The sequence below is a fragment of the Mchenga conophoros genome, linkage group LG5 (assembly GCF_057382185.1).
Source record: "Mchenga conophoros isolate Kocher_MC1m ecotype Shallow Benthic linkage group LG5, M_conophoros_male_GT1.1, whole genome shotgun sequence".
In the NCBI taxonomy this organism is placed as follows: Eukaryota; Metazoa; Chordata; class Actinopteri; order Cichliformes; family Cichlidae; genus Mchenga; species Mchenga conophoros.
Window position 1 is genome coordinate 25,747,143 of NC_140530.1, and position 21,662 is coordinate 25,768,804.

Genomic DNA, 21,662 nt, shown 5'->3' on the forward strand with positions numbered 1-21,662 from the left:
TTCGTTGGCGATAGTTATTTTGAAATCTAAATCAATATATGACAATTAATTTCCCAATAAATTGGTTTATACGTATGTATATAACATATTGAAAATGTAAATAGCGTTGTAGTGATTTTTTTATACTACGGTAAAAGGCACTTGACAGGCATTATTAGAGACGGCCATATTTTGTCTCAGGATTCGCTCGATTTGTGATTCTCCACCGCTTGTCTCCTGGTGGTCCGTATGAAAATAAAGACCCCGTCCTCGCGGGCAGTCAACGACCGACATTTCGTGTCATCGTCGTTAAACTGAGGGGACCTTAAGTACGTTCTTCCCGTGTGAAGTAAACATTTCAGAATGTAAACTGTTGTAGAGGGAGGTGTATGAAAAACACCACCCCATATTGAGAAGTTTATTAAGCAGACCTTGACTCTTACAACTACCACAACCAGTTTAGTGTGGAGCGCGAAGCGGAGGTTGTTGCTGTTGACAACTGTGTATCGAAGACACCAAGTGGTCACGTGATAAGGAAAAACAAACGCGCGGCACTTTGTAAAGAGTTTTAACGTGAGGATAAATGAAGGTAATTTTGTCATGTAAGCTACAACAGCCTTCAAAGTGTAAAATGAGGATGATTGTATATGAGAAGTGATACGATTCGGTGCTCTGTATAATAGCCGCTTGAAAAATGCAAAGTAGCGGCGGAAACTCAGATCCAGTAAGACCCCGTTTAAACTATGTCAGATCTCGTGGCGAAGCAAAACAAGTGCGCAAAATTCACATCAGAAAGGTCGCTTACAGAGTTGGATACAGCTGGAACAAAGGTGGAAGACTCAAGGAGCTGAGAATAAGGTGCTGAGACTATTCCTTGACCCATTGTTATCATGTTACTGTCTTCCTGAAAATTAAGTCTCCATTCTTTTAACTTCTGCAGGCACCTTGCAAGAAAGTTTCTGAAGATATGGATACAGAACACCTTTGGCCGAGTTCTTCCTCATGAAGCAAAGTAACCTGTTTCATTTATTTTGGAAATTGAAAGCATTTTCAAGTTTGCCATCTGGTTGCCCTCGTTTTCCTACCTGCTCACTAATTCCAGTGTTTTCCAGGTCGCATTATAACAGAGTGGTACTGAGAAGAACCTTTGAAGGATGGAGAGATGAGTGGTGGTCATCCAGGAGGGAGTGGAGTCTGAACATGCAAGCAGACTGTCACTACAGGTCATTACAGTACATTATAGGACATTATGAAGGACTTTTATAGTTGAATAACCAAAGTCTGTTCATGTATTCATGCTGCTTTTATTTCAGGTATTACCTGTGCAACTGGACTCTCCACAGCTGGCGAATGTTTGTGTGTTTGCAGAGGGAAAAGAAGATGCAACAGCAAAAGGCTCAGTCATTTGGTGTGACTTTTACCATTCAAGCGTAATGTTGGTTTGGGGATTTTTTTTTTTTTTGTCAGATTTCATAATTCACTGACGTGTCATCACCCACTTTGTTTCTATTATCAGCTGACAAGCAGCGGATGCGTCTGGTGTTGGACAGATGGGAGGTTTTCACAGAGATGAGAAGACTGAAGAGCAGAATGCTGGAATCAGCTCTTGAGCAGTACAGGCTCTCAGCTATGCAGTGAGATTTGTGTTAGCAAATGAAAACTTCTAGCATTATGATTTTTACCATAATATTGGTTTTACCTTTGTTTTTGTTTTGCAGCTCAGTGTGGAGCTTGTGGCAGACTAGATTACAGCACCGTCGAGACCTTCACATTTTGGAGGATCAAGCACAGAAACAGAGGGCGCTAACCTTAAAGACAAGGGTAAGGGCGTGATCGAACACCCCTGTGAATCACATGTTAATATTATTATCAATAGTAATAATAAAAATAACAACAATAACTTTTTTTCAATACTGCACCTTTCAAAACAAAGTGACAAACTACAAAATGTTTAAGAAGAATTAAAAGTGAAACAACATAAAGTGTAGGAACACTGACATTAGAAGAAGTTCAAAGGCAGTAGATAAAGACAAATCTTATTTTTATAATAATGGATTGGATTTATATAGCGCTTTTCAAGGCACCCAAAGCGCTTTACAATGCCATTATTCATTCACTCTCACATTCACACACTGGTGGAGGCAAGCTGCGGTTGGAGCCACAGCTGTCCTGGGGCAGACTGACAGAAGCGAGGCTGCCATATCGCGCCATCGGCCCCTCTGGCCAACAACAGTAGGCGGTAGAGTAAAGTGTCTTGCCCAAGGACACAACGACCAGGACAGAGAGCCCGGGGATCGAACCGGCGACCTTCCGGTTACAGATACGCTTCCCAAGCCCCTGAGCCACGGTCGCCCCTTATAAAGATAAAGACAATTAAAATTATAAACATGTAAATTAAAAGCAATTATGAAAAATTAAAATAAATAAAAAATTATCACCAAGAATAAACGAAGGACAACATTCATTTCAAAGCAGAGGCACAGTAAAAACTTGCTCATCAAAGTATGTCTTTAAGAGAGATTTATGGTGATGATAGATGATAGTAAGCTCGGCAGTCTGATCTACTCAGTTAGGCTGTTCCAATCTGTCAAACTAATTAGATAAAGATGACCCAAGGAAATACAAAAAATAATAATAACAATAATATATTGATAATTTCATCTGTTGTTATTATTGAATTTTAAATTAACTGTGATTAATCACATTCTTTAGAAAGTTGAGTTCAATTTTAATAGCCACACCTCAGCCTGATTCAAGGCAGACCTGTTGAATCAAGAAATAATGGAAATGGAACCTGTCAGACGAAGTCAAGTAGATTCACATCATACCACCATCTCCCTTTGGAAGGTTTGAGTCCCGTTACATCTGGCATAAAACTCACACAGTATTTCATAAAAGAAACATTACACCAGCAGTCAAACATGGTGGTGACTCTGTGATGGATCATGAATTCTGCTCTTTACCAGAAAATCCTGAATGAGAATGTCCAGCCATCAGTTCATGCTCTGAAATTCAGACGCACTTGGGCTATGCAGCAGAACAATGATCCAAAACACACCAGTGCGACTGAATTGAAATAATTCTGCAAAGAAGAGTTAGCCAAGATTCCTCCACAGGGATGTGAAAGACTCATTATCAGTTATTGCAAACACCTGATTTTAGTTCTCGTTGTCAGGGGTGGCACAAACAGTCATTAGGTTTAGGGAGAAATTGCTTTATTGCACAGGGCCTTGTAGGTTTGGATTATTTTTATCCTTGATAAATGAAATCATTACTTAAAACTGCATTTCATATGAACCTCAGTTATTTTTTATCTAATATTAACATTTGATCTGAAACATTTAAGTGAGATAAATGTGCAAAAATAAATCAGGAATGGGAAAATAGCTCAGTTATACGACAATCCTGTGAAAACTAACTCTTACTGAGTCTAAGTCCTAAACAGCATAAAATACGACTGAATTGAAATGCTTATCTAAGCTGAGGTGGTTGTCAACTTATATTATGCCCATGGACGACATGCTCCCAGGGTAAAATGTATAAAGAAAACCAAAGAGTAGTGAACCTTGAGGTATATTACTCCTGTGTGTTCTCTCTGGTGATGAGTCACCTGATATATTTTGTATTGAAGGCTTGGCTTCAGTGGAAAGAGATGCAGACGGCTGCTTCTTGCCAGAAAGAAAAAGAATCCAGAGCTGCGTTTCATTATATCTCCGGATTGAAAAGAAGAGCTTTGCATCAGTGGATAAGATATGTGTCGTATCGCCACACCAAGAAAGAAACACAAGGTCATTATAAAATACCCACACAGCTTTCTTGAAGCATCATTATTTTGCTATCTCTTAACACATTTTTATTTTTTGTTCTTTTGTGTTTCGCCTTCAGTTTTGGCTCAGCGTGCCTGCTCTCGCCTCCTGGTGAGGAAGTGTTGGAGTAAATGGAGAAATGCTCTCGATTGCAAACACAGTGAAGAGACCCGTTTGCAAGCAGCAGCCAGTTTGGCCACGCAGAGCATCCAGTGCAGAGCACTAGTGCGTTGGAGAGCTTGTATCCTGATCCACCTGTAGAATGGATAAAACTTGGATAAACTAGTTTTTCTACCTGCTACTAAATCAGTTTTAAGTTATTAGCACTGTTGTTTGATTCTTGAGCTCTTCAGTAGATGTGGCATTGTGCAGAGAAGAAACTGAAAGAAAGAATGCAGCAAATCAACACTACCAACATCATTTAATGGTAATAAATAAATAAAATAATGGACCCACTCATAAGCAAAGATCAGCACGATCAATTCATGTATTCATCTCAGCACATTCTCATTGCAGCGCGCTGGATTGCGAGGGTTGTCTCTTAATGTCGTGTTGAACAAAACATATCGACTGAACAACCGTATGGCTATCCAACATTGTCAGCAAACGGTAACTGATCTTCACACTGCAGACAGTCAGTGTTAATCTCATTGAAGGTTTCAAAGCATCTGAAATGCTTTTTTTTTTTTTTTTTTTTTTTTTTTTTTTTTTTTTTTGCGCAGATGACTCGTAAGTACTGGAAACTATGGCAGGATCGTGTGGAGGAAGCTGAAAACTGCAGTTTTAAACCCCTCATAGAGATGGCCCTGAGTAACTACAGGTGCTCTTACATACATTTCCCAATCCACAGGGCTATATTCACAGTTCTTTGTTGTAATACCGGTGCTACAAATGGAATTTGGTTCTCGTTGCAGCACTTCACTGCTTAGAAGACATTTTCACCACTGGAGAGAGAAACTTGCTGAGCAGAGATACATGCAGGTATTTTCAAATACAACTCAAGACAGCAGAGATACAGATGCTTTTACATTACAACACAATCAACTTGTTATGTTTTGTTTTTTTGTTTATTTTTTTTACAGGAACTGGAGCGTCGTGCAGACATTTGGTTTGTAGACCGTATGCTACCTCGGTGTTTCCAGTCTTGGGTTGAGTTTACCCTCCACAGCAGAATGCTTCAACAGAGAAGACTCAAAGCTCAAGCTTATAATCGGTGAGTTATCACCTTTCTCCTCTTCAGTTATGCAACTCTTCCCAAGAAATTAAAATAACAATATACCTTTTTAAATTTGGCTGCTTTCCCCTTTAAGGTTCTTATTTTTTTGGCTTCTCTGGGCCACTTTCAGTGTGGATGCTGTTTTTAGACCCTCTATTTTTAGATCACTGGTCCCATTCTGAGTGGTGGGATGCACGCATACAGATTCACCACAGTCTTTAAACAGAAAGCAGACATCATCTTCTGTGCCAAATTGACCCCAATTTTATTGAGGATCATTTTTGCTCGTGGGAGCTGGTCTCTGGCTGTAACTCAAAGACAAAAAAGGTAGTTTTCTATGGAACTGTCTGTGGTATCCAAGCCCTGAGGCACCACAATCAGGAATCATTTCCCAGGCAGTCAGAGTATCAGATTGACTTTATTTAGGCATCTCAGGGAGAACATTCAGTTTGCACTATCTAGACTTTGGTTTGTACTGGTTTGTGTGTAGACTTTGTAGTTTTCAACCTCAGTGGGTGGATGAATATGTCCAAATGATCTGTCTGTCCACTGTGTTGTCAGGCGGCGCCAGTGCGCCTGGGTGTTTTACACCTGGTGGGGGAAGTCGGAGAAGCTCAAGGAAGAGATGCTTTCTGAGCGGCTGGTACGTCAACTGCAGATGAAAACTTTGTTGTGGTGCACTGCACTGGTGATAAATAACATTTAAGTTTTTCCAGGCAGTTCTTCATGACGAGAGATGCCAGAAGCAGAGAGTCTGGACGCGATGGAGGCAGCGCACACAAGAGCGGATCAAAGAGGTGGAGAAACAGGAGGCTTCACGTAGTCTGTATCGTCGCACACTTCTACACAGGACGATGATGCAGTGGAAGGAAAACAGCACTGAGCTACGAGACAGGTGAAGCTCAAGAAGACGTTTTGGTGAAGTTGTTGAATAATTTGGGCTTGAGCTAAATGTGCTGTCGGCTAATAGAATCGTTTATTTGTTTTACTTCAGGAGAAACAGAGAGCAGCAGGCCTGCCATCAGGGTGATTTGCGCTGCTTAAGAAAGGCTGTAGAAAAATGGGAAAAGGTGATTATTTTACATTTTTGTTGAGTCTAGTCTGCACTCCATCTGTTACTTTAGTCATTGTGCAGTAAGGAATCAGTGCTTAAGATTTGAAAAAGACTGAAAGAATTTGCTTTTTGATGTGGAAATGTGTATCTTATAAATTCTGCTCAGCATCTCTGACAGCATGAGACTGCCTAAATGAGACCAAAGCTTTGGAGTGCCATTATGAAAGCTGATAGATTTTTCTTCCCCGCTTTGATTTTTATTATATTCATGTGTGATGTATCCGTTTTCTTTTTTCTCTGTGTGTGTCAGTTTGTTCAGGTCCAGAGAGCAAAGAAAAGCAGGCTGGAAGAGGTTCAGAGTTGGCATGAAGTTAAACTTCTAAAACACTCCTTTGTGGCCTGGAAGGTGCACATCTTATATCAGTTAAAACCACATGATTTTATTTGTTTAGGGTCATGAAAACAATGTTGAAGTCTATGCATTGTGGCCTGCTGTATTCACAGAAACACCACCTGCAGATGTCTCAGATCTATGACAATGCAGAGGAGCTTCACAAGCAGCACACTCAGTGTTTTCTCAGGTAATAAAGACAAATACTGTGTTTCATTCTAAAATCAGAATTTCATTTCTTCTGTTTAGAAATCCTAGGTGTTTGTTAGGATCTTAAGTTTCAGTCATGTCTCTCCAGAGTGGCGCTTACTGAGTGGAGGGAAAATGCAGAGCAGCGAGCAGAGATCCGGCTCGAAGAGCAACAAGCACAGAATCACTTCGATCACTCCCTTCAGCTTAAGGTTACAAAGCGATCTGATGCATACATGTTCAACATCATCAGGCGTCTTCATATTTTCAACACCGATTGCTTTCTTTTCACTAAATCTTTCAAGGTGTTTCATACGTGGAGAGAAGCAACAACACTTGCGGTGTCAAAGCGCTTCCAGCAGAGGGAAGCACTAAGCAGGGCTCAGCAGTCTATAAATGAAAGTAATGTCATATGGTGCCATTTTAATTCCTTTTAGTTATTTATTTTTCTTTAAACAAACTTAACTTTGCTCTTGTGATTGCCACCTACCTGTAACCATTAAGAGCAGTGGTAAGTAATTTTGATATTCCAGCATGTCTTTCTTAGTCTTAGAGTTGTTTGGCTGTCATGGAAAGATACCGCCTAGACAAATGCAGCAGTTACCTCAGCAGTTGTCAAAGATTTTGTACCTGTTAAGTAACTGTTGCATCAGAACTGTGTTGTCTGGTTACCAGGTGTATCCAAATTGTTGTAAACTTTTTAATGATTTCTGTGTTTAGTGCGGTTGCTGCAATTTTTCAGACGATGGAGGAATCGGACCAGGGAGGCTCGGAGGGAGAGGATAATCATGGAAAAAGCCAGGAGACACCATAACTCCAAACTCCTTTCTAATGCGCTGAAAGCTTGGAAAGAGCATCACTACCAGCACCAGAAGAATAAGGTTCTAACTTCTTTTATCCCTCAATGCATATACATCTATACTGTCATCAAGCTGTAATCTAACTTGTTTAAAACTGTGATTTTGTAGGTGATGAAACGACAGGGACTGTTATTGCTGAGATTAAAAATGTACCAGATGTACTTTGAGCAGTGGAAAACAAAGGTTTGTTGATTTTCCTTTTTTTGTGGTCTGAACAGACTGATTGTTCAAAAGAAGTGAATATCTACCATTTGCTTCTATTTTGCTTTTACTGCTAATCATTTCTGTTAGGAAAAAGAGTTATGGGAAAACAGCAAAGTCAGACTTTAAATCAATAGATTTGATTCATCAAATCAGTATTTGGTGTGGACAGTCTTTACTTTTAAAATGGCATCAGTTCCCCTTACTTCATTTGCTCCCAGGTTTTTATGGCACTTTGAAGGTTGGTTTATTTTTGGCCATCTGAAGACCTTGCCACATTTCTTCTATGGATTTAGGCTGTCTCTGTGTATTCTGACTGTGCGATTTTTGAGATCTGTCTGTGTGTTTATTGTCGTCATGCTGCAAATGTGGCATTTCTAATGAATGAGTATTGATTGGTTTTGATTGAGAGCAGTTAAACAGGCTTTGGTTTTTCTTTCTGCTAACAGCTGCAGCACAGACAGCGAGAGGCGAAGCAAACGGAGAGAGCACTCTGGCACTGGTCCCTCACACTTCAGGCCAAGGTAAATAACCTGCCTCCACATTCTTTTCTCTCTACACCACCAAATGCATTGCAGAAATGGTGCTCACAGGGTCTAACAAGCCCTCTTATACTTTCTGGACCTGACGCAGGTGTTGTATGGGTGGAGGATTTGGGTCACAGAGCAGCGGAGAAAGCAAGAACATGCTGCCAGAGCTGCACTGGTCTACAGAGACCAGCTGCTGAGGGAGGGGGTGACATGCATCCTCACATATGCCGCTCATATGAATGATCTCACAACAAACCTAACACAACACAGTCAACTGCAAGTAGGTTATTGTGCATTTCTTGTGATTTCTAGACCTAAGATTTCAGTGCCTCACTTCTCTGCTTGTGTCCTGCAGAGATCACAACACCTCCAGAGAGTTGTTAAACGTTGTGCTGCACGGTGGAAGCAGCGGGCACTGTGCAAACCCCGAAGAGAGCAAGAGACGAGAGGGCAGCCAGCAAAAAAGAGTGTGAGCTTCTGTCTGAGCAGTGTTTCATCTTCTGACTCAACAAAGCAGGAAGCTGCAGCTGGATTGCACAGCAAGCTGTGAGTGTGTACTTCACTCTGACAAGCCGTGAAACTGTTCCACACATGCAGTTTGACTTTTTTTTTTTTTTTAGGCTGCATACCCAAACATTGCAGCCTTTAGTCCCATAAAGGGAAGAGAAGTTATCAGTAAAAGAAACATTGCTTCATGTTTTTTGATGGTAAAATCCTTTTTCCAATGCTGTATGTGGTAATACATGAAAATAAAAACAGAAGACAAGCATCTGAATATCGTTTGAACTATAATAAACTTACTTAAATTGAAGCATTGTGTTAAAAGTCAGTGTAGGAATCACTGATTAAAGCTTTTTCTTTTCTGTTTACTCAAGTACCCAGCCACAATCTGCCGTCACCAACATTAAAGCAGCTCCAAACTCATCTGAGTCCAGTTGTCCCACACAGAAAAACCATCCAGCGTCAAACTGCCCCCATGCTGATGAAGTTTTTGTTGCCTCTCCACATCAGTGCAGTGTCATGTCAACTGTGCCACCTTCTGAATCTCTAATGTCCAACATGGACTTTTTTCAGCACACCCAAAACCAAGAACCTCTTTTACCTCCTTCTGCTTTCATGACTACTGGGACACAGAATAAAGTAAGATAAGATACACCTGTTTGACATATCAGCAACTATTTGTTGCTGTATTAAGTAACTCAATTTGGGTTAAACCTTTTTTTCTTTTTAAGTTCAAATCAAGTCTTGGAGACTCTCCAGTTGAGCGTTTTCCTCAGTCTGTCACTTCTTTAGATCCCCACTCATCTGTATATCCAGGTATAGACCCTGCTCTTTTTTCTAGAGTATGTTTTCAATATTTATAAAAAAAAAAAAACAACAACTTATTAAATCACCAAACTCAAAAGAACTGTTTTGTTGCTTTTTCAAGAAACACGTCTGAGTGCATCTGGTGGAGAAACTGAGGTTCCTTATGCTAAAAATGCAACAAGTGATTCAACGTCAGCTCTGATGAGCGAGCTTCTCAGGATTCAACAGGACATGAAGAGTTTCCAGCTGGACAGAAAGCAGCTCCGGTAGAAATCTGTTTTTCCACTCTTCTTTTCTTTGCAATATGTGATGTGAAAATAGCACCAGTGTTTTATTCACTCAGGGCATGGCGAAAGCTGAAAGGGGTGTTACAGAGTTGGCTGCAGACCAGTGGAAAGGACGAAGTGATGGAAAAAAATGCTATCTGTCAAGAGTTGAAGGACGTAAGGACACAAGATACTTTTGTCACTGTTTATGTTGAACATAAACTTACATTGTTTGCTGTTACGCTATCTTGATTTAATCATCACAGCCCAAAATTTGGTGCCTTTCACATTTAGGTTCACATAAGTATTAAGCTTAGTACCCCAGTCACACAAGTGTAAAGACTAATTTTACACTTGCGTTCCCTAGCGAACGGTGGTTGCTAGGGAACCACCAAAAGTGCATATTCCTCAACTAGTTGAGCCAGGAACCACTCACCAACCTCTTTTGGAGTTGCCAAGCCGTCTCTACGCCTGTGTGAGTGAAGCTTTAGAGATTATTAATGAAGTGAACTGCCTTTTGTTGAAAAAAGTATTTCTGTTAGGTAATTCCTCGACCAGTTCTAGAGTAAGATATTTTAAATTCCTGACATTTCAAATATTATGCAATTATTGAATCTACAAAGTGTATAAGCACTTATAACAACAGATATCTTACGCAACAAGTAAGTGTGATAAGGTAGGAAAACAGATTCAGTTATGACATACATTACCCTTTTCATTTTTTAACTATCTGTTATAAATGTAAGGGTTCACATTTATTTCCTTATGGAAAGGAAAAAGGGACTTTGCAATGTGTGCATGTGCAGTCTTAATCATGATGCTAGTTACCTGAAGTAACTTCTGAAGTTTCTCTTCCTGATGGCTCAGATTTTCCATGCATTCTTCTACAGCGTCATTTGACCTGTAAATCTCTGTCTGTGGAGGAAAAGAAACTGAGCTGAGAGGGTGGTGCATTCAATTAAATTATTGTTCATGATACTGACTGTGTCACTCCTGGTGATTTTTCATTTGACAGTTGGAGGAGCTCATCGACAGGCTGTCCACTAAGCTGGAAAAACAGAAACCGGTGATGTTGCTGCACGCAGAGAGAATCCAGCATTTGCAGACTGTCCTCCGGAGTTTAGGACTTCATGCTCCTCATCAAAAAACAGAAGAGTCAGAATCTCAAACTCTGCATTTCCAACATGACAGGAATAATGGAGAGCGTGACGGGCTCACCTGCTGATTGTTTGAACTGTTGTTCACTTGCCAGCATCACATTTTAAAAAAATAGTCTGATCTTAGAACTGAATCAGCACATGCATATTTAACTACTCTGTGCTTATGTCTTTGCTGCCCTCAGCTGGTGGGGACCAATTTGAATGGTTCTTATTAATTATTGTGTAAAATGTCTTCGGCATTCCCAAAACATAAACGTCAAGTGCCTTAAAGGAACACTCAGCTCTATAGCTGTAAATCCAGCAAAACATTGGATAGGGGTCGTCCTTGTTGCAGATGGTGCAAAATATTTTCCATATGTGTGCAAAGAGTGACTTTACTGTTTTCGGAGGAGGTGCCCTTACGCAATAGGTCTGCTATTACCCTGTTTGTAGCAATGCTTCTAGTACTTCAGAAAATCACTGAACTAAAATCACAGATTTTAGTTTAACAGAGAGGACTGCGGTCTGTTTGCAGAGTTATTATATCTTTGATCAAGAGCAAGTCAAAATGCAAGGATTTTATCCCATTTTACTCTTTTCCATCTTTGTGTGCTCTGTAAGTGGTAAGTGTTGTTACTGAACTAGGTGATTATTATTGTTTCTTGAAATATTTTATGTTCTTCAGCCTCGTATTGTTGAGGTGTTTTTGGTTCCTGTTACCATCTGTTTGGAGCATTTGCTTTTCAGGACATTAATAAAACTGAGTTTAATAATATGAATATTGTAGAGTCTTTTGAATTTACTGAAAGTTGGAAGGACTGTATGCATTCTTATGGCTGTTATTTTCTTTCTTTAACCATTTGAACTGCTCCCTTCATGGCAGCTAAGAAGATGCGATGGTGCGCAGTGTCAGATCCTGAACAGAGGAAGTGTGCAGAACTAGCTAAAGCTCTGGCAGCAGTGGTGTCACCAGCCACTCTGGCAGCTTTTGCCAGACTTTCATGCATACGAGCATCTAGCACAACTGACTGCATCAATAGGATCAAGGTGAGCAAGTCTACAATGCAATACACAATAAAAAGGCGTTTTAATCCAGCTTGGAGCAAATTATTTAAAGTTGCTTGCATATCAGTAACAAGGGTGATGAGCAGAGATGTAGTAAAGCTGATTCACCTTACCATGAAAATATTAAAAAGAGCTGTTAAAGCTAGGATAAGAACCGAGGTGATGATTAGTGAGCAGCAGTTTGGCTTCATGTTGAGAAAAAGCACAACAGATGTCATGTGTGCTTTAAGAGTGTTGATGGAAAAGTATGGAAAGATGGAAGGAGTTGCACTTGTCTTTATGGAGATAACATGATAAGGCGCCAAGAGAAGAACTGCGATACTGCACGAGGGAGTGCCAGAGAACTATGTGTGGATGGTGGACGACATGTATGAGGACAGTGGTGAGATATGTGATTGGAGTGACTCCTGTGTTCATGGTGGGGCTGGGTTTGACTTTTAGCCCCCTGTTTGCACTGGTGATAAGGCAGGCAGGTGAAAATGAGGTAAATAAAAATTTACCAAATGCAAATGAAAGTCACGAGAAGCAAGACAGAATATGTGTGCAGGACTATAAGAGAGAGAGAAGTGTAATAGTGAAGTTGCAAGGAGAACTACACTAATGAAATTAAGCTGTAAAATAAATGGATTACAAAACTCAATGATTACATCCAGACTGTAGTGGAGTAAAATTAGAAAGCACCATAACATGGAGGACACAATAAAGTGCAAGTACATTACCCAAAAGTTGATTCTGTTCATCTGGACGTAGCGTTTTCAGTGGGAGAAACGTTTCCTCACTCATCCAAGTCAAGTGACTTTTTTAGTCTCAGCTGACTGCAGGTTTCCCCAACCTTATAAACAGTACATTGCACATCCCTTCTTTTTGGGATAACTGTGTATTAGCATTGTATTAATTGAATTTGCTGAGATGTAAAATTAACTATTTAAAACTCTTTTTGTCAATTGTTTGTTTCAGGCTAATCGTGCTGACATTGTAACTTTAGATGCAGGAGAAATTTACTCAGCTGTCAAGCAGTTTGACCTTGTAGCCATTGCTAAGGAGATCTACAGTGATGGTAGGTTTAAGCTCACTTTTCTGAGATGTATCTTCAGCACTGATCTAAAAAGCGGGTTATTGAAAAATACGTTTCTCGAACTTAACCCCATTCAGAATGAGCTTGGAGCTTAGAATGAGCATAACCATGCAAAATAGTACCATCATACTGTGAAAATGTTCTGACTTTAACACCCTCAGAGTACAGGAGTGGTTTGAAATTTGGCGCTTTTTAATAACCTTTTTTTCATATTTTTGAGCAATGTAAGAGCTAGCTTCATGGACAAAATGAAGGTAGAAAATAATTAATAATAATTCACAAGAGAAAACTTGAAAAAGTAAATTTTGTGTCAATCTTTCAGGGCTGTGCAGGAAGAGTGACTAGTTACAACATGCTGTAGCATCTGAAAGGTCCCCTTTTTACCTACATTTTGATTAGTCTTCTAGCCGTAATTCCTCATGCATATAATCATTTTCTAGCATAGTTTATATATTTAACACTTTCCAAATTGCCAGTTAAATATGAAATTATGTTTACTGAAGGAGTTAAGATCTTGGTAATGCTAAAGGAGCTGCATCTTGAGATTTCAGTTTTAGATTGGGACACCTGGAGTGGACATTCTGAACTTCAAAAAAACAAAAAATAGAACCTGTGAAAAAGCACCCAGTCTTGACTCTTAAAAAAGGAATCTTTTTGTATAGCTTCAATAACTCAGGTGGGGTTATTGAAGATTTGGTTGATACTGATATGAAAAGACCCACATGTCTGTTTATATATTTATCTACAGGAGGCTGTACTCTGTCTGTGGCTGTGGTGAGAAACAGCAGCTTGGACATACGATCCCTGCAGGGCCACAGGAGCTGTCACAGCGGAGTTCGATGGACAGCTGGATGGAGTCTCCCGCTCGGCTTCCTGCTGTCCCGAAACTACCTGAGCTGGGCAAAGGAGCATCCGCTTAGTCAGGGTAATCGGACTGTAATCAACTGTCAGCTGCATTTTTTCCATAAATGTGTTTTCATTTCTGATCTGGGTTTTCAGTCCCCCACCCTGACTTGTTTTTTCTCCTCCTCTGACAGATGTCAGCACTTTTTTCAGTGCCAGCTGTATTCCTGGTGCTGGTGCGATGGCACCTCCTCTGTGCACTTTGTGCCAGGGCCAGAAGTCTTACATACGCCAGAAGAATTACCACTGCGAAACATCCCACAGCGAGCTCTTCTACAACAACCAGGGAGCTCTCAGGTCAGGCTTTACAAAAGGTCAACCAGTTAAAACATCAGGAAACTGTTTTTATTTCCTGTTTTGCTCTGTTACAGATGTCTCAGGAGGGGGATAGGGGATGTTGCATTTGTGGACCATTTAGCACTTGAAACTATTGAAGGTACGCATTTTTTTTATATTGTATTGAAATAAAAATATATATGGGGATATCCCAAAACCAGCAAAATGTTTTGAAAATGACATTTGCATAAAGGGGTCTATTAATATCATATTTATAAAAAAATGTTAAGTTCCTAAAGTCATGGCAAACTGACTGTTGGTTGTTATTAAACAATAAAACTAAAGATGACATTACAGTTTGACTGAACAGAGTCTTTCTGATGACAGTGGGTGATATAGTTGTTCAGTGCTAACCACAATAGCACCCCACAGCCTGTGTGTGTTTCCTCTGGTACCCCGGCTGGTCCATATTCATGCTAGGGCAACTGCTGAGCCTAATCAGCTAATGCATGTGAGATAGATAACGTGCTTAAAAGAAAAGTGCTAAGCTGCGCACAACCTTGGGACTGAGCCAATTATCAAATTTTTGTTTTGTTTTTCATGATCAAACTTCTGTATTACTTTGTATTGCTGCTATGTTTCAGCCATAAATAAACTTTCCTGATCTTTGTGCTACAAACTGCTTTCACCATAAACTGAGAGGGGTTTGTTCCTTTATTTTACACATAGTCATCAGGACTAACAGGTTTTAAAAGATAATGTACAGAAAAAGCTTGCACAGAAAACCAAAATATAGAATATAATATGTTGTTCATCAAAATGTCCTTCAACTTATTTTCTTAACTGCTTATTATTCGGGGTCGCTGAAAGGCTGGGGCCTAATCCAGCTGTCAATGAGCAAGTTTTGGGGATGCTCTGATCTGGCCAACAAAATCTGGTCCTCTTCAAGCTCACTCAAATCCTTATGCTTGCCCAGTTTTCCTGCTTCTAATCCATCAACTTTCAGGACAAAATGTTCTCTTGGCACCTAAATATATCCCACATATTAATAGGTGCCAAGATAAAGAAACAGTCAGCGTTATTCACTTCACCTGCAGGGGGTATAATGTTATGCCTGATCGCTGTAAATATCCTGTTTAAATCAGTTCAACCACCAAACTGCAGAAAGTTGCACTGACCCACCCTTAAGACTTGTTTACCTTTCAGTTTTTTATTTGTCTCTTTTGTCAGAGAGTGAGCGTGATGAGTTCAGGTTACTGTGTACTGATGGCACACAAGCTCCCCTCAGCCAGTACAGAAGCTGTAATCTGGGTCGTGGTCCAGGAGGGGGCATGGTCACCAGAGTTAATTTTCGCAAGGTTGTTCGCAAATTTCTAGCAACTGTGCAGGTAAATAGTTTGTTCAATTTCCATCTCTGTGCCTAAGGGTCATAGCTGTTACTGTACCCACTAACTGATTGTTCAAGCATTTTTTATTAATTTGTTAGACGCTGTTTGGTCGGCAAGGAAGAGAAAGGCAGCGCTTCCAACTCTTCAGCTCCTCATCTTTTGGAGAAAACGATCTTCTCTTCAGAGATGTGACTGAGAAACTCGTTGTCCTGCAAGACGACATAGATGTCAGTCAGGTGCTGGGGCTGGATTATGTGGCGCTGCTCAAAGGACTTGGGCATGAAGGTGCTTGTTCTAGTATATGTACGGTTGTACATTTTTAAACTCAGAACGCACAGGCTTGGGTTTTACGGTGTCTTTGTGTTTGCAGGAAGCTCACTGGAGGACAGTGTCATTAGATGGTGCTGCATCAGCTACGCAGAGCAGAAGAAGTGTGAGCAGTGGGCGCTCAGCATAAAGTCTGACCCACTGGTGTGCGTCAGAGCTGTCTCAATGCGTGACTGTATCGAGAAAATTAAGGTAAGCCATCTAGACTGCAGATTATTGAGATGTTTATCAAACTCTCTAGGACACTATACAAGCTAAAATGACGTGTGCCTTTACCACAGAGGGATGAGGTGGACGCTGTCTCGCTGGATGCCACGCATTCGTTCATCGCAGGGAAGTGTGGTCTTGTCCCCGTTGTGACGGAATATTATGGTAGGACTGTTGCAGAATATAATAATGTAATGTAATTATGAAGCAAACACACGAGGACCTCTGAATGGCTCAAAATAACAGAAATGAAGGTTTAGATTGGCCTAACCAAAGTCTGGGTACTTTGGCATAGCCTCAAACATGACGTTTATGCTCAAACATCTTCTAGTGTAGCTGAATTAAAACAATTCTGCAGAGAAGTATGGGCCAAAAGTCCCCCACAGTGAGGTGAAAGACTCATTGCCAGTTATCGCAGATGTCTGATTGCAGTTCTTGCTGCCAAGGGTGACGCAAACAGTTAATAGGTTTAGGCAATTACTTTTTCACACAGGGCCAGTAGGATTGCATAGCATTTTCCCTTGTAAAAAAACAAAACAAAAAGTCTCATCAGATTAATCAATAAAGCACGTGCTTTTCTGTGTCACTCTTGTGTTGTTGGGTTTTCACAGGAAAAAACTGCGTGCCTGCTGAAGGATCCACTCACTTGGAGACAGATGGTGAGATGAAGACAAAAAACAGCTGCATAATCAGTCTACAATGATCTTATTTCTACATAGAAACCACGTCTGCTGCTCTGTTCAGTCTTTCCCTCAGTTGTGGGTTTAGCAGTCGCAAAGCGCTCCAGCAGGAACATATTCATCGGGAATCTCGGAGGCCGTCGCTCCTGCCACAGCAACACCTACAGCCCTGCAGGCTGGCTCCTGCCATACAGACACAGCTTAAGCCTGGCGAACAACAGCAGCTCCCCCTGTGATCCTGACAAAGGTAGTGTTTTCAGAAAAATTCATGGGAAATCCTGATTTACTAAACTTATTCACCACTAATCAGTGTTCATTCAAGTCCACTTCTTAGAAATATCTTGTTCATGTTTTCTGGACCTTTGCACCCCACACTGCTGGATCCTTATCCTTTTAAATTAATCCAACGCTGCTTCGACCCTCACGTGACTGCAGTCTGCCACTTTGTGTTTTCCTAGTGTACAATGAGGTGTTTTGGAAAAGTTGTCTTCCTGGATCTGAGGGTAATCTTTGCAAGGTATGCATCGGAGGCACAGGGGAGACTGCAACCAAACGCTGCACTGAAAATCACAATGAGCGTTACTATGGAAATATGGGAGCTTTAAGGTATGTGTAGTAAAGTGTATGTCCTGCGTCAAATATTATTAAATCTAGTCTTTCTAAGTTCTATTGTCCTCTTTTTTCGAAGTATCTTCCGTCATCATAATGCGCATAAATCTGAATAAACTAATTTCGTTCGTCTCTATGGGTCATCTGTAGACACATACTAAAGTTGACAGAGATTTTTTTTTTTTTTTTAAACAAAGCATTTTTGGAAATCAAGTGGTTCAAATGGGTTTTACTATCATTCTTCCATCCAAAAATATTATAACAGAATTTCCACATGACCATGGCGCAACACTAGAAAACATAACATCAGTGTGAGACAAGTGAAGAATATAAAGCCCCTCTACTTTTTTCTCTTTCTACTCATCCCCAAACCACCTCAGCAGATGGTTGCCTCTCCCTGAGCCTCATTCTCCCAGAGGTTTCTTACTGTTAAGAGTTTTTTTCTTCCCACTGTCACCAAGCGATTGTTTGAAGTCTGATTCTTGGGGTTTCCTCTAATATAAATTAGTGGTGGAAACAGAGTTAAACCATTTTACTAAACTGACCCTTCAACCCGTTACTCATTGCTCAGGTGCTTAGTTGGAGATCGCAGCGGGAAAAGCTATGGTGACGTGGCCTTTCTCGAGCAACACAGCCTTCACACAAACATCCTCGGTGAGATATTCAAAATCAAACCGGTGATGCGATCACTCACACTAACAGACTCTAACTTCACATGACAAATGTCTACATCTCCTACATCCTGCAGGTCTGAACACCACTGGCTGGGCAGAGGGGTGGTCATCGTCAGACTTTGAGTTGCTGTGTGCTGACGGTCGCCGGGCCCCATTGTCAGACTGGGAGACTTGTAATCTGGGAGTCATCCCACCAAACACCGTCATGACACGGCCCGTGCTCACAGCACGAGTGTACGACTTCCTTATGAAGTCACAGGTCTGTTTAGATTTTATTTAAACAATCTGTTTTTAAAATCTCCCCAGCAGCAAACTACTGCCAGTACATTACTTTACTACTCAGTGTGTTTTTTTATAATCATTTGCTTTGACTTACCTCAGCTCTATTTCTTTATTATAAAAGTTTTGCAGAATGCTTTTTATCTTCCTGCTTTTATATTTGCTCAGTGAAGCTCTATGTTTTAATGGCATAGCATCATTTTTGCACCAATATGCAGCCCAAAGTTGAGTCGAGGACACAGGTGGATAATTATACCTCTAAATGTATTTATTACTTGTTTTTTGACCATATAGGAAGCTCTGGCCGTCAACTCAAACACAGAGTTCAGGCTCTTTGAGTCTCATCAATATGGAGAAAGTGATTTGCTGTTTAAAGATGCAACGCAATGCTTTGCCCACACGAGTCACATGGACTACCGCTCCATCCTCGGAGAGGAGTTCTACACCCACGCAGACACGGTCTTCAACTGCACACACTCTGGTACGACAGCAGCCCGACAGAGTGGCCGATTGTTGCACAATTAAACTGTCACTAATGGGTCTGTTTGCTTTCCTTTCCAACAGATATATTGGAGTTTTGCAATCAAGATGTGTGCAGCATATTTTAATGGACCCACCAACAAGAACAACGCAACCTCTGTGCTTCAGTTTTTCCACTCTTCATCCACATACTTGTTGTGTCTGCAAACCATCACTTTTTATCATCATGTTCACAAAAAACTCAATAAAATGTTAAAATGTTGGGATTTTTTTTAACTTTTTACTACATTTAGATGCCATCTGAACTAAAAATGATGAGTGATGTGTAATCTTTGTGTTTTTCAAAGACACAAAAACTACATTTAAGCATGACAGTAAATGCAAGAATTCATTGTCATACTGATTTTATCTTATGACATTCTCTCAGCAAAATGTCACACATAGAACCTGTTATAATGCCCAGCACTGCTCTTATCTCTGTACTACATATATTGTGCTATAATTACCTCTTTTGTCAGATTTGTTGTGTGCCTTTAACTTAACTTTGTTTGTTATGTTAAGAATTAATAAGTTTCTGCTTTTCTTCTGTCATTATGGTAAGCAAAGAAAGCCTAAAGAGCCACTCCATGAGGCTGCACCGATGACAGAATGACATTGTAGTTTGTTTAAGTGTGTATCATTTGTATGCTTTCACCTTTAAAGCTGGTAAAATGATTTGTTTAGTATAAATTGTAATTTTGCAGACAGGTGAGAAATTAAAGGATCACCTTGAACCCTTGTTCAAGTCGCTTGAGTTCACCCGTAACTCTTTCTGTGACTGCATGAGGGTATAATGATTTCCATGTAGGTGAGCAGATTTCATAACAAAGTGGTGAAAAAAATCAGGTGACTGGTTCCAGAGCCCATGGTCACTAAAGCAAACCTTGGAATACACATAGTAAAATCCCTCCTCCTGAACTTCAAGCCTACCATCTTTGTAGGCCATGCCGCTGAGAACAGTCAGATTATTTATATGCCAAAGCATCACCTCGTTTTCTTGAACCGACCCGCCTGCAGGGATAAAAGACAAGATGGATGTAGCAATTTAAAGTTGTGTATTTTCAGTCAGACACGGCAAACAATTAAACCAATTTATGTAAAGTTCAGCTCCTGTTTTGGGCCAGTTATAATCTGTTTTGTGAAACTGCTAGTTTCAATGAATTGTTCAAAAGGAAATAGGGACTGCAGAGTTGATCTGACAGAAGGGACAGAAGACACCCGCACATTTGCTTCTAAACTATACCCAGCATTTTATTAATCAGATTTTTTTGTACGCCGTCATAAAAATTTGAATTTCCTGTAGTCACCTCGCCTTGTTCTTCATCCGTCTTGTGCCACCCCATTTAAAAAAGATCTAAATGCCCCTGATAGCACACAGTTGATAATGCAGGACTTTAGTTTTGTGATAATATTCACCAAATCATTATTATTAGTGTTATTATTATTTATTTGGTAAATATTTAAATTAATGTGGCTTCTTCACATAATGTGCCAACAAATGAATAAAATTAAAAATATTCTTCTTAGCTTCTTTTTTCTCTGAAATCAAATCTTGGTGTGTTTATTGCAGTTTCAAAACAAACTCACCGTTTATACTCAGCATATAACTCTGCTGCCTTACATCTGATATATAAATACAGCACGCAAGACAAAGTATTTATCACTGACAATGGGAAATGAAGGCTTTTCTATACAGTTTGACCGTTAATTAGAGAAACAAATGCAAAAATCGTGCAAATCAGAAAATCATGACGACGGTTATTTTATTTATGGATGGTATACACTTGTGTTATTTACAAAAAAAAAAAAAAGTTATCCAACCTGTCAGATGTGCAAAACCACGGATTCTACCATCTTGTTCTGCAATGGAAACAAAAATCTAAATGCTGTTTTTGTTTGTTTGTTTATTTGTTTATTTTAAGTTATCCTGTCAGATGTGCAAAACCACGGATGGGTTCATCTTGTTCTGCAATGAAATCAAAAATCTAAAATGCGGGGAGGGGTATGTTTTGTTTTTTAGATATGCTCACAAAAGATATTCTTAGTCTCGAGATTTTAGTTCATGGTTGAATTAAGGTTAAATGTAATAAGAGACTTGTGTACCTGATCTGTTGTTCAGTCTTGAGACAGCCTGCAATGGAAGTTACAAATTAGTTTGAAAGAAATTGTCAATGCGTCATATTTGATGATAGAGTACAACGTTTACTTGTACAGAGAAGAATTTTTAAAAAATAAAATAAATTTTTTTAAAAGTACAGGAAAATTGAGTAAAATATAAACAAATGACTGTTAAAACGAGACAAGCTCACAACAAATGTGCCCAAAGTAATAGAAGCTTTTGCAATTAGATATGTGCTACAGTAGTATCTATCTTATCAGCTGATATATCACAACAATTGCTTAATTGTTACAGTTAATCAATTCATTTTTATACCTCTAAAGTCACAATAAGAGAGGATAAAAAGCAGGCAATAAATATTTAGATTTAAAGACTAGAGTACACTGAGCTGATACTCACCAATTCACGGTGGTAAAGCAGGTTAATAAAAAAAGCCTGTGCAGCAATGCCATACAGCACTACAGTCAGGAGGACAAACAGCAGCGTTTGTGCCAATTTGTCATCTTTTTGTTGCTCATCTGGATTCTGGGGCACTGCAGCAACAAGTCTGTCCAGTTCCACACCAGTGTCCGCCATTCCTGCAGAGAAAATATCTTCAAATA

At 39.9% G+C, this 21,662-nt stretch overlaps 3 protein-coding genes across 5 annotated transcripts; 2 read left to right on the forward strand and 1 right to left on the reverse strand.

Annotated features, from left to right (window-relative positions):
- Window positions 1–228: 228 nt before the first annotated feature.
- On the forward strand, window positions 229–11,718 carry sfi1 (SFI1 centrin binding protein). Of its 3 annotated transcripts, XM_085274565.1 has the most exons (30): window positions 230–837; window positions 920–991; window positions 1,092–1,202; window positions 1,293–1,387; window positions 1,496–1,613; window positions 1,698–1,800; window positions 3,611–3,767; window positions 3,865–4,026; window positions 4,142–4,212; window positions 4,302–4,394; window positions 4,508–4,605; window positions 4,700–4,766; window positions 4,868–4,998; window positions 5,563–5,644; window positions 5,718–5,896; window positions 5,996–6,071; window positions 6,366–6,461; window positions 6,560–6,636; window positions 6,745–6,847; window positions 6,941–7,037; window positions 7,356–7,516; window positions 7,604–7,678; window positions 8,146–8,220; window positions 8,330–8,506; window positions 8,582–8,772; window positions 9,102–9,366; window positions 9,459–9,543; window positions 9,656–9,800; window positions 9,878–9,977; window positions 10,816–11,718. In XM_085274565.1, exons 1-30 carry the CDS (start codon window positions 674–676, stop codon window positions 11,023–11,025), a joined length of 3,636 nt encoding a protein of 1,211 aa, XP_085130691.1. In that variant the 5' UTR covers window positions 230–673; the 3' UTR covers window positions 11,026–11,718. The 3 variants fall into 3 exon arrangements, with proteins under 3 accessions (XP_085130689.1, XP_085130690.1, XP_085130691.1); XM_085274563.1 differs by having other exon boundaries at window positions 229–837; window positions 6,745–7,037; XM_085274564.1 differs by having other exon boundaries at window positions 229–837; window positions 1,496–1,592; window positions 6,745–7,037.
- Window positions 11,440–19,807, forward strand: sxph (saxiphilin). Its single transcript, XM_085274574.1, has 17 exons — window positions 11,440–11,562; window positions 11,823–11,986; window positions 12,962–13,061; window positions 13,828–14,004; window positions 14,117–14,279; window positions 14,354–14,418; window positions 15,489–15,646; window positions 15,745–15,931; window positions 16,017–16,165; window positions 16,255–16,345; window positions 16,792–16,839; window positions 16,925–17,107; window positions 17,319–17,466; window positions 18,041–18,123; window positions 18,218–18,402; window positions 18,717–18,903; window positions 18,987–19,807. The coding sequence occupies exons 1-17, from the start codon at window positions 11,508–11,510 to the stop codon at window positions 19,028–19,030; spliced, it is 2,187 nt and encodes a 728-aa protein (XP_085130700.1). The 5' UTR covers window positions 11,440–11,507; the 3' UTR covers window positions 19,031–19,807.
- Window positions 19,666–21,636, reverse strand: LOC146574687 (tumor necrosis factor ligand superfamily member 14-like). The gene is made up of 4 exons (XM_085275666.1): window positions 21,460–21,636; window positions 21,045–21,072; window positions 20,763–20,801; window positions 19,666–19,952 (listed from the first exon to the last, which is right to left on the reverse strand). The coding sequence occupies exons 1-4, from the start codon at window positions 21,634–21,636 to the stop codon at window positions 19,666–19,668; spliced, it is 531 nt and encodes a 176-aa protein (XP_085131792.1).
- Between the last annotated feature and the right edge of the window lie 26 nt (window positions 21,637–21,662).

Excerpts from the sequence above, each read along its gene's own strand:
- sfi1 (XM_085274563.1), top strand. The coding sequence starts at position 674 with ATGCAAAGTAGCGGCGGAAACTCAGATCCAGTAAGACCCCGTTTAAAC. Across the intron at positions 992-1,091 it reads GTTCTTCCTCATGAAGCAAA|GTCGCATTATAACAGAGTGG; the intron begins GTAACCTGTTTC and ends AGTGTTTTCCAG. Across the intron at positions 6,637-6,744 it reads CACACTCAGTGTTTTCTCAG|AGTGGCGCTTACTGAGTGGA; the intron begins GTAATAAAGACA and ends ATGTCTCTCCAG.
- sxph (XM_085274574.1), top strand. The coding sequence starts at position 11,508 with ATGCAAGGATTTTATCCCATTTTACTCTTTTCCATCTTTGTGTGCTCT. Across the intron at positions 14,280-14,353 it reads AACAACCAGGGAGCTCTCAG|ATGTCTCAGGAGGGGGATAG; the intron begins GTCAGGCTTTAC and ends GCTCTGTTACAG. Across the intron at positions 17,108-17,318 it reads CCCCTGTGATCCTGACAAAG|TGTACAATGAGGTGTTTTGG; the intron begins GTAGTGTTTTCA and ends GTGTTTTCCTAG.
- LOC146574687 (XM_085275666.1), bottom strand. The coding sequence starts at position 21,636 with ATGGCGGACACTGGTGTGGAACTGGACAGACTTGTTGCTGCAGTGCCC. Across the intron at positions 21,073-21,459 it reads TGCTTTACCACCGTGAATTG|GCTGTCTCAAGACTGAACAA; the intron begins GTGAGTATCAGC and ends CTTCCATTGCAG. Across the intron at positions 19,953-20,762 it reads TGGTTTTGCACATCTGACAG|GCGGGTCGGTTCAAGAAAAC; the intron begins GTTGGATAACTT and ends TTATCCCTGCAG.